Source organism: Medicago truncatula, chromosome 2 (genome assembly GCF_003473485.1).
Source record: "Medicago truncatula cultivar Jemalong A17 chromosome 2, MtrunA17r5.0-ANR, whole genome shotgun sequence".
Lineage (NCBI taxonomy): Eukaryota > Viridiplantae > Streptophyta > Magnoliopsida > Fabales > Fabaceae > Medicago > Medicago truncatula.
Window position 1 is genome coordinate 35,088,733 of NC_053043.1, and position 12,205 is coordinate 35,100,937.

At 31.9% G+C, this 12,205-nt stretch overlaps 2 protein-coding genes across 2 annotated transcripts; one reads left to right on the forward strand and one right to left on the reverse strand.

Annotated features, from left to right (window-relative positions):
- Window positions 1–704: 704 nt before the first annotated feature.
- On the reverse strand, window positions 705–1,239 carry LOC25487019 (SEED MATURATION PROTEIN 1). Its single transcript, XM_039830153.1, has 2 exons — window positions 777–1,239; window positions 705–740 (listed from the first exon to the last, which is right to left on the reverse strand). Exon 1 carries the CDS (start codon window positions 1,151–1,153, stop codon window positions 836–838), a length of 318 nt encoding a protein of 105 aa, XP_039686087.1. The 5' UTR covers window positions 1,154–1,239; the 3' UTR covers window positions 705–740; window positions 777–835.
- Window positions 1,240–5,559: 4,320 nt separating this feature from the next.
- On the forward strand, window positions 5,560–6,548 carry LOC25487020 (thaumatin-like protein 1). Its single transcript, XM_013608865.3, has 2 exons — window positions 5,560–5,654; window positions 5,761–6,548. Exons 1-2 carry the CDS (start codon window positions 5,603–5,605, stop codon window positions 6,438–6,440), a joined length of 732 nt encoding a protein of 243 aa, XP_013464319.1. The 5' UTR covers window positions 5,560–5,602; the 3' UTR covers window positions 6,441–6,548.
- The last annotated feature ends 5,657 nt before the right edge of the window (window positions 6,549–12,205 follow it).

Sequence of the window (12,205 nt, forward strand, 5' to 3'; positions counted from 1 at the left end):
CCAAAAAAAAAAAAAAAAGTTGTAATAAACATTAAGTACGAAGTTGAAATGACGGAGTTTGACTACAAAGTTAAGGTGAATACTTATAAAATTACGTATTTAACAACTATATATAAATTATGAAACTTTTTTTGTACATTACGATTGTTAAGTGAGAGAATTTTCGGTTGACATGACAATATGTCAAGTATAAGCATCACAAAAATCACGTATGCCACTTTTGAAACCGCAGAAAACTATAACAGTTGAAAAATTGTTTAAAGACTTGCAAAATAGATCTATAATTGAATTATTTAAATTTTTCGAGTGGGAAACTACACCACTTTGCGAAAATTTAGATCAACCGAAACCTAAAATCGACACAAAGTTGTAGAAAATCTCACAAAGTAGACCTATGATCGTAGGGCTCCGTCACTAAGCATGTCGTAGATCTTATCATAACCGTATTCAATGTTTTTTGAAATCCATTTTTATTTAGACCTAATTTCAAACGGGTAATTATAGAAAATGATGACTATCCACACATGATATACAACAGCTCTAAGGAATTAAATAAATCAAAGCATCTTGATATAAACATACCAACTGATCTTTTTAATCTATTTAACTCAAAATTAAATAATTAAGGAGTATTATAGAAGTTTTCATAATTGCGACATGATATATATATATATATATAATATAAGCCATGCACAAAGGGAACATAGGTAACAAAAGGGTATCAGAAAACACACACAAAAGTTAAAATTAATATACATATGGAACACATAATTAATGTTAAAATTAATATACATATGGAACACATAATTAATACTTCTATGTTCTTATTTTATCATTAAAATTTATGACCAAGTGTTTGAGGCTTGTTCTTGTGAGGTAAACAAGGAGCACCAGGAGTGAAATCAGTAGAATCTCCTTCTCCATCTTTTGTGTCATCACGTTGCAACTGAGATTGATTAGAATCTGCAGTTTGTTGTTGTTGATCACTCTTTGAAATATTTTGTGCACTTGAAAACAAATCAACTGGTTCAGAATCTGCAATCTTTCCTCCTTCAAGTGGTGTACCATGCTTGTAGCGTACCCTCAGTACTTCATCTTCTGATAGCTTTGCTTGTGCTGTTCCATATTTTATATCATCTTTGCTTTTCGCCATGGTAAGTGATTAAACTACTTGCAATTAAGTAATTCAATTACTATGTTGTTTATTTATGAGTAGAGTTTTGATTTGAAAGATGAAGGTGAAAAAGAGTGCATTTATAGGGTAGAGGTCACTGTGATGCGTGGCTGGTTGTTTGCACTTTCAAGTGACAAGTGTGCATGAGCAAGGTTGAAGAGTTCTAAGTGGTGACAACTGGTTGATTGTGGAAATTGAAAATGTTCCACGAGACATCGGTGGTAAAATTTAACCTTAGAATCTCAAGGGTAAAGTAATTCATTTCAAGATTGTTGTAAAAAGATTATTCAATCCACCTTAAAAAATAATAATTCGTTCATTCACCATTTTTTTAAAGTGGAAGTTTTTCACTCTAGAAAAGTTTTTTTTAACTATTTGATTGAAACGGAACATTGATCATACTATAGATTTTTTATACTATAGATTTTTTTCTCTGTCTTCAATCTCTCAATAAGACACCAATAGACCCACCACCACTACTAGAAACTCCATAAGGCACACTTAAACAATTGAATTCAGCTTGAACTTATCCTCAATTTAATCGTGCTCAAATTTCACTTTTTTTTAAAAAACATAAAACAAAAGGCTTGAAGCTTTATGAAAAGAGCCAATTTAGTTTTTATTCATGATTGTCTTCAAATTTACACCGACCAAGGTACTCCTTTTCTCTCTGATTTTTTTTTCTTTTAAAAAACATTTGCTCTATTATATTATCCACTAATAGAGATAGCAAGATAGCAAGATCGTAAAATCTAAGATTGTCCACAAAATCGAAGGATTCAACTCAAATAATATTAAATTAAATATATATTATAATGTGCATAAATTAATTAAAAATAAAATTTTAAAGCAAACATAACACAACAAAGTCTTCTTAACATAAAATTTTAACAATAGAGTGGGATTAAATAAGAGTTAAAATGAATTGAATCACAAAGTGTAGAAGTAATGCGAGTAATGATGACTAGTCATCGCACTCATAATAGTAAGGGTTAGTAAATGACATAATGCAAGGCATCAATGGCGTTAAGTGATGGAGTAAATGTAGATTATTTGCAATCAACCGGTCAATGAAAACGAAGGTTTCCTGGAAAACTAGCCAATAATTTTGACTTATTCATTTACTATTCAATTCACATAACTAAGTGAGAGAGGCCAATCATCATGATAGGAGGGAGGTATGAGATGTCATACATAGCCAATAAAAGTCATGACTAGACTACTATGAACGAGACGTGTAGCATCAAAAATGGGGTATGAATAGGCTATGTTGAGCTAGACTTTGTAAGTTCTAAACTTGATCCGTCAAATTTTTTATGGCTCAAACATGGTATGTGGTTTATCGTAGGTTTATTTTTTAGTTTTGCGTCTAGTCTTTTAAAAATATGATGTGACATGTTAGCATTGTTTAAAAGCTTATTTCATATAAACATCTTTAAATAAGTAATGCGGTCTAAGTTTAAATAGCATGTGGAATAAATAGATCATTGAGATTAAACTTCATTTTAATATTTAACATGAATTTTTAGAGAATTTGAGTATATATTATATTTCAATTATAGTTTATAATAAGATTAAATTAGTGTATATGTGAAAAACTAGTGTTTTATGGCTAATAGGATTTTTTAAATATGTGAAAAACTAGTGTAGTAATATATTTAAATATGTGAAAAATTAGTGTAGTAATATATTTAAATATGTGAAAAACTAGTGTAGTAATATATTTAAATATGTGAAAAATTAGTGTAGTAATATATTTAAATATGTGAAAAACTAGTGTATATTAATAAGATTAAATTATCAAAAAATGTTAACAAATTTATAATTTAAGTCGGTTTGTTAGGCCTAATAGGATTTTTTTATGGCCTAATGTATGACTTTATCAGCTAAATAGGCTTCTAAAAAAAGTCTATGTTTTCTCTACTTAAGAAAAAACCTAGCCAGACCTGACCTGTTATAGACTAAGGCGTAGGCCTTGTAGGTCGACATGACATATTTCCATCTTTAATCGAGAACAAGATATAATAGAAATCAATTCAAGTTAATTCTAGTAATAAAAATAGTTAGGGACAATTTTTTATTTGGTTGCAATTGAATCCTTCGATCTGATTCCCTTGTGAGGGCGTGAACATAAGAGGTAAGGAAATAAATCTTATATTCACGCCCTCACAAGAGAATCAGATCAAATGATTCATCTATTGATCAAAGAAAATCATGATATTTCTTTGATCAATAGAAGTGTAATGATATGATTCTCAAAATAAAGCACTTTACCAGCGTACATAAGACAACTGAATTCATCCAATTCATAAGGAAGTGACACACATAAAGAATGTTTGTTGGCCCGGATAAGAAGACCGGATATAATAAAGCTATCAAATTATGTTTAAATCTTATGTTTGATGCTTACGAGGATATGGTAAATTAAATCATTCATTAATCCTGTCATGGTCGTTCTTTATAATTTCTATCCTAAGTTTAGACCGGCATAGAAACTAATAAGCTCAAAAGAAACTAATAAGCTTAAAAAAAAAATACACTTCTTATTTTGCCCTTATTTATCTTTGGCCTCTCATTTCTTAAAAAAAAAAAAAAAAATCTTCTTCTTTTCTGCAAAAAAAATAATAAAAAATTGGCCTCTCAACTCTAGTATCCTCTCTCCCCTCTTCCATCACAACAACTCCAAGCCTTATGCATTTTCTCTCCGTGATCTCTCTACCTTCAACCACTTCTACCTCTCGCTCATTTATTATGTTTGTCTTGTCTGTGATTATTTTTTCCTCTTTTCCTTTGCACTAATTCTCTTTTCCGTGCTATCTTTTGCCCTAATGTTGTTGATAGGGCAAAAGGATTAATTGTAAGAAAATCAGAAACTCCATAACCTAGAAATGACGGGGGTGGCGTGTGCAACAACTATTGAAGGGAAATAGATTTTTCCTCGAGTACTTTAATTAAAAACAAATGATAAATTAAGAAAATTATTGAAAAGGATGTGTACAAAGGGTGGTTACATTGTCTCTTTTTTTTTTTTTTTCCTTCTTATTTGTGATCTTGATCATTCATTATAAAAATGAAAGAATGTGTTTTTAATGTTAAAAAGGGAGGGTGTGTGTAATTACGGTTGAGATGCAAGCTCGGCATCAAATTGGAGAGTTTTGTGATGAAGAGGATCATCTACCGTTGGATATTAAGCATGCCATTTTGAAAATCAAATTTTAGTTCGCCAGGTTGCATGAGTCTCCAACCCTTTTCACTAGATTCAACGGGTTGGTTAACTCAATTTTTCTTTTTTAAGTAAATGAAATGACAAACTCCGCATAAAACTCACACATGCAATTATAAGGTCCCAAATTCGAATTATGGTGAAGATGTTCAACTTAAAAATATTGGTATTGTTAATTGAGCTTGGATCTTATGAACAACTCAATATTTTTTCAACCGAGTTAATACATAATTACATATCATCACTAATATAAATAACAATAATACTTCATAGACAATTTGTGTCCAAAAAAATATATAAACTTCAAGGCAATTAGATTCAGTGTATGATAATTCACTTAAAATGAAAAGTATATATTTTGTATAACATATTACTAATTTGCTGTACCAAAAAAAAAAAACATTCCTGTTTATCTAGTTTTCCAATTAAGTTTGTAATTATTATAATTTTAAGGAATTAAGTTTGTAATTATTGGTGTTTCCATATTTTATTTATTAAAAAACAAATTCAATTCAATATTATGATAGGTTGTTGCATTAATAAAAAATTGAAACTAATCAATTGAAATTTATTCTTGCACTATCCAAAAGTTGGTTGATGAGATATTCTAAGTCTACTGCACCTTCCCTCAAAAAAAGAAGTCTATTGCACCCTAATTTGTGGTGTGCAAAAAAAAAATGGTGTGGCTCCAATCTAGCCTTATAATGCAGCAAAATTATAAACTATAGACAGAATTTTACATCCCACAAGGTCATATCTGATTATTTTGCAAAATTGCAAACATTAGTATCTTAAAATAATTGATGTGACTAAATTAATTTTGTTTTAATTTTTTTCATTTTATTGTGAGTGTGAATAATTTTTTTTGATTTGGGGTTGTGACCATAGTAGACTTTCTCCTTAAAATAAAATAAAACATAAATTATTTAAATAACATACCTATTTTACTATAAACGAAATCTGAACACATTAATATCATGATTACTTTGTCAAAAAAAAAATTATCATGATTATAAAAATATTAAAATTTAAATGTTATTTAATTTTATGTGCTAATCAAACACAATATATGATAAGAACCTATTAATTATGTATGGTATCATCACGTTCAAGGAGTCCTATATATACATCCATATTGAGTTGAAATTTTATCACACCCTAAACAAAATCAACCAAGCAGAAAATAAAATCAAAATAATTCACAAATGGAAGTTGGTATACTTTTCATGCTTTCCTTATCAACACTTTTTCTCTCAGGTAATTAAGCTCTAATTTCTTGCATATCTTCTTCATTAATTATGTGTTCTTAGCTCTTAAAGTAATTTATATTTTGAATAACTAACAAATTTTTATGTATGTATAGGGTCTCACTCAGCAACATTCACAATCACAAACAATTGTCCATTTACAATATGGCCAGCTACACTAACTGGAGGTGGAGGCTCACAATCATCTTCAACCGGTTTTGAGCTATCATCCAAAGCTTCCAACACTCTCAACATCCCTTCTCCTTGGTCAGGTAGATTCTGGGCAAGATCTCAATGTTCAACAGATGCAACAGGCAAATTTGTTTGTGCTACTGGTGATTGTGGATCTGGTCAAATACCATGCAATGGTGCTGGTGGAACCCCTCCAGTTTCATTGGTAGAACTCACTCTTGCATCAAATAATGGACAAGATTTCTATGATGTTAGTCTTGTTGATGGTTTCAATCTACCGGTTTCGATAACGCCGCAAGGTGGTTCCGGGGATTGTAAAGCAAGTAGTTGCCCTAATGATGTGAACAAAGTTTGTCCTCCAAATTTTGCAGTTGATGGGTCAGATGGAGGTGTGATTGGTTGCAAGAGTGCTTGTTTGGCTTTGAACCAACCTGAGTATTGTTGTACTGGATCATATGCTTCACCTGATAAGTGTCCACCAAATACCTATTCAATGATTTTTAAGAATCAATGTCCTCAAGCTTATAGTTATGCATATGATGATAAATCTAGCACTTTTACTTGCTCTGGTGGTGCAAACTATTCCATCACATTTTGCCCTTGAAACAATATGTCAGATACCATAGCTAGATATAAATTCTACATATGGAATATATTGTAAGATTGGAAGTAGATCAAGTCCACGAAATCTTTATAATGAAAAAAAATTATTTGATGCTTCTTAATATTAATGTATTTTGATTTCCTTAAAAAACATATATTAATGTATTTTAATGTACTATGACAGTAGTAGTAGTATTATTTAAAGTACAAGCCATGTGTCGGAAGGGTTAACATTAATTGCAATGTTCTATTCTTAACGACATAAGCCAATAAATCAGCAGCTATTGATGCTATAGCAACCATAAACCCAGGTTGCTGTTCTATTTGGAATCTGTCTTTCCATCATTCGAGAGCTGCAATTATCTGAATCCAGATTTGTCAACGAATCAAAACAGAAATACTCGCTCCGTTCCTTTTTAATTGTCACTTTTAGATAAATTTTTTTTCTATTTAACTGTCACTTTCAAAGTCCAATGCAACATTAGATATTGTTTTACCAATATTACCCGTAGATATTTATTGCAGAGAGAAACATATGAAATGAAAATTAAATTAATAACGTCATTATTGTAAAAGTAAAAACAATTGTATCAAAAATAGTAACATTTACTGATTGTCTCGATTTGTGTAAAATAGTAATTTTAAACCAGTAACAACACAGATACAATAGTAATTTAAAATATTAATTAAAAAATGTTTAAATCTCATTAAAATAGAAACAACACCACCACAATAAGAATAATATTAGACACTCTTAAGAGTGTATTTCAATATTATTTGTCAAAAATATTTAATCATATTAGGGTTAATAGGCTTTTACCCCCTGCTATTTGGGGGTCTTTTGGTATACCTCCTATAAAAAAAAAACTTGGAGATTCCCCCTTGAAAAATGAAGATTCTTTGGTTTACACACCTGAACCAATCTGACTGTGCACATAAGCTGACATGGAGCGCTGACCGTATAAAATTGCATATTTGGCACGCTTACTTGGCTTTTTTATTTCTTTTGTAATTTTTTTATTCCATTTGAATTTTTTTATTAAAAACTTAATTGATTGTTTTTTTTATTTCTTTTTCATCTTCATCTTCTTCCTCACTCTCTTTTTTCAATCTCATCTTTTTTCCAGCAACACAACATCACAGCATCAACACAACAACAACACAACAATCTCTTCTTCTCTTCTTTCCTGATTGTTCCAATCCATCCCCTTCTCATCAATTTTCAATTTTTGGATCAAGTATCAACAACACAACAACAACACATCAACTACAACACAACAACAACACATCATTGACAACAACAACAACACAAAATTCTTCTTTAAACCAATTCCAAACCAGAAAAACAACATCAAATGAAATTTGAATCGGAAACAACAACAACAACTTCAACGTAAAACAACAACAACAACTTCTTTAAAAACAAATCATCAAATCAAAAATCAACCCAGATTGCTTCCTCTTCCAATCGAAAATCAAACCCAAGTGGTTAAAAATTCCATGTATGAAGAATCAAAAACCCAGATTCAAAAATTCTGTCTTTCAAAATTCGAAAATCCTCTCTTTCAATTTCTTGATTGTGTTGTTGTGTTGTTGTTTCTTGATTTGAGGGGTGGAGGGTATGATCTGGAAGAAAAGAAATAGAGAGAAGAGAAAAGAGAAGAGAAGGAAGAAGAAAAGGAATAACAAAAAGAGAGAAAGTGGGAATGAATAGAAGGAAGAAGAGAATAGAGAAGAGAATGATGAAGATAATAGAAGGAAGAAGAAAAGAAAGAAGATAAACAGAGAAGGTGGGAGAGAAGAGAAGGAAGAAGAAAAGGAAGAAGAGAGAAGGGGATTTACGCCGGAGAAGAAGAGAGAAAAAGAAATGGGATTTTTTTTTTGTAATTTATCATTAAGGGTATTTTAGGTATTTCATCTTTTTAACATAATTTTAAAAATTAAAAATTATGACGTGTCAGTGCCATTTCATCCATTACTACACAATCAGCGTGCCACATCAGCTCATTAATCCAGTCAGATGACATCAAGGGTGTAAACCAAATAATCTTCATTTTACAAGGGTGATCTCCAAGTTTTTTTTTATAGGGGGTACACCAAAAGACCCCTAAATGGCACGGGATAAAAGCCTATTAACCCATCATATTATATGCCAAAAATTATATCTCCTTATCGATACAATTAAACATGGTAGAAGGAGGACTGATGAACACATAAAAAAATTAGTGTCCATCTGATTCTCTTTAAATCTTGAAAGTGGATTTTCATAAGAGCCAGATAGTTGGGATAATTTTGTTTACTGCATGGTTGGTTGGGACTTCAGCAGCGCCGAATTGCAAAAGAGTGTATCTTCCTTTCTCTTTTTTTTTTTTTTTTTTTTTGAATCAGCAAAAGTTTATTAAATATTTGATCCATGCACAAGACGAATAGAGATCAGTGAAGTATAAACAAAAGATGTTGTATATAGGCGGAACACCTGAAAACAAAAACCAACAAAGACACCCCTGCGATCAACACCCAAAAGTACATCACCCACCAAAATAAACAAACCACCTAAAAAAGACTCTTGTGTAGGGGTGGGAATAGGCCAGGCCAGGCCAGGCTTTGATAGGCCTGAGCCTGGCCTACGAAATAAATCACAAGCTAGAGCCTGGCCTATCATAGGCCATTTTTCTAGGCCTGACCTGGCCTATTTAAAAGCCTGGACTGGCCTGAAAGCCTACTTACAGGTCTACTTCATATTAAGGTCATCAAATAGTTCATTTGGCCTACTAAATAGGTTAAACATGTCTTAAAGCCTACTTAAAAGCCTATTTCACTACAAGTAAATTTCAACTAGATTAAAGCCTACATAAAAGCCTATAACAGCAAAGCCTATTAAGGGACTAATAGATAGAGAAAAAGATGTTTATATTTTTAATATATGCAATTATTTTAATATAAAAAAAATATTTTTTAATAAATAAGTATTAATAGGCCGGCCTATTAGGCTTAACACTCTTTTTTTGAAGCCTAAGCTTGGCCTATTTAACTAAACAGGCTTTCTAAAAAGCCTAAGCCTAGGCCTATCTACTAAACAGTCCAGGCCAGGCCAGGCCAAAACAGGCCAGACCTATTCCCAACCCTACTCTTGTGTAATCGACCACTGAACAAACGACATCCATAACACCCATCGTCACTACTCACCTCCAAAAGAACACCCTTGTAACAGAAAACCCAGTCCTCATCTCCCATCCACCTTTTCTAAGATCAAACAGCCTCCACCACTGCACAACCTCTGGTCCACCGAAAGAACACCTAAAAAAGTCTAAACTGGGTTTATTAATTGGTGGTGATTCTCGTAAACTATATTTTTGGAATCTTCTTGTTGATCATACTAAGTCTAGACTGTGAGTTTGGAAGAGCAGAAAATTATTTATGGGGAGTCGCTTGGTTCTCCTGAATATTTATGGGGAGTCGATTGGTTCTCCTGAAGTTTGTCATGTCATATCTACCGGTCTATTTTCTTTCCTTATTCAAGGCTACCGCAGATATCATTTTTTCTATCGAATCTATTTTTAATTGTTCTTCCCTTGGAAAATGGCTTACAAGATCTACCGTCTTAGCTTGCCTTCTTGGTGCATTGAATTAGGCAGTAAATTATCTACATATTTACTCCCATGAGTTGATGGACTCCTTTCTCAAGCAATTGTGCCACAACATGGCTCCCTTTCGCGATATTGCAATGAAGAGCCTACATTTAATCGCTCCTCTTATGTTACGATAGTCGAAGATTGTTTCAATGTTCTCGATGTGTTCCTCGGGATATGTGGTTTCGTAGTACGGATCAATCCATGATGGCTTCTCCAAACTTGTTGTGATGTTTGCTTCTTGGATCCTCCTTGTTAAAGGACCTTTGGGAACCGGTTCGTCCTCCTCGTGAGATGAGGAACGTGAGAGATGTAACGCCCCGGATTTTTAACCTAATATGTTACGTCTAATTCTTTCTTTTAGAAAAATAAGACTATTTTTTTTTAGACAAGACTATTTTTGTTTCTTCATAACTAGAACATAACAAAAACAGTTAGACTAATTTAATTACGAACCTAACATTTCAAGTCGAGTTAACTACGAACTACTAACTTCAAAACTATTTTAAATTACAACTCAAATAAAAACCCATATTTGTTTCCCCGCGTACACACTTCAAGCAAAACATCAAACATAGATCAAGTCTCCTTTGGTACCTAAAATGTTGGTTGTAAGGGTTAGTCTTCAACACCCATGAAATAAAATCAACAATAAACTATAACATCAAATAAGAATATACAACCATCATCAAAGAATTGTGCTAAAACATTTCTTTTTAATTCAAAATATTAATCACTTTAAAATATACCATAAGAACAAACACAAGACTCAAGATTCAATGTTGATGCAGATGCATGAATGCAAATAGATCATGATCCGGATATCGCCCCAATTGGCATAATAGTTTTAATCGCCCCATTTGGCATATAATAAAGAATCGCCCCATTTGACATATAATAATAATCGACCCATTTGACACTTAAAAATCCATTGAATCGCCCCATTCGGCATATAATAATAATCGCCCCATTTGGCACTTATAAATCCATTGAAATAATAATAATCGCCACATTTGACACTTATAAATCCATTGAAATAATAATAATCGCCCCATTTGACACTTAGAATTCCATTGAAATCATGATAATCGCCCGATTTGGCACTTATAAATCCATTGAAATAATAATAATCGCCCATTTGACACTTAGAATTTCATTGAAATAATGATAATCGCCTCATTTGACACTTAAAGATCCAGCAAATGCAATGATATGCATGCTATGCACTTTTCTATAAATTACAAACTTTTTCGACTCTTATGAATTTCACATCATCACTAAACTTCAAAATCAGTAAACTTTAACACAACCACATATACAACGAAAGTCACTTTAACTCAACAACATTTCTCATTGCACAAATAAGAAATCATATTCATCAAATCACATGCTCTAACAAAATTGCAACTCACCAATTCTTAATTAGCAACTACAAGAAAAATAATAAAATACAATAAATATTTTCAATCATCCATTAAATCAAGGAGCATATCAAATTCAACATCATAATCTATCATTTTCATTTAAACATGGTCTAGACTCTCACCTTTAAGTCATTGATCTTTTGATATGCTAAGCTCATTCTACATTTTCACTGCTGCAATACATATACAATTTCCCTCGCTCCCGACATTATTTTGACGATCTGACCGTTGATATATGGAGAACCATGTGCCCTGATTCTAATGAACGTGACAAGGGGGTTTCTAGGGTGTTGTTTATTATATGTTTTTCTACATAAGGTTTGCAGTCGAGAAAGTGTAAGACTTGCTACTAGCGTGGCAAGAGAATTTTAAAGTGATGGAGACTGTGGTTTCAGAAAAATATCAAGGATGTTAACTAAGACCAATAAAATCATATGGCCATTACAGAAAAATATCTAAAGGCATAGAGGGAGGGAAGTATAAGTGTTGGGTTGCCATTTCATAAGACAAGAGTCGAATATAATAAGGTAATTAAAACTGTAACATACTAATATATTTGTGTGGCTGAATAATATATGTGAATGTTATTTAAATTCAAGGTCGATGTGGGAAGGGACGTGCAACTAAAGGGGTTAATTGGGTTAATGGATTTATTCACAATAGAGATAATTAAGGTATGGTTAGGTTGGACCAAGCACAGAAGGTTTAATAAA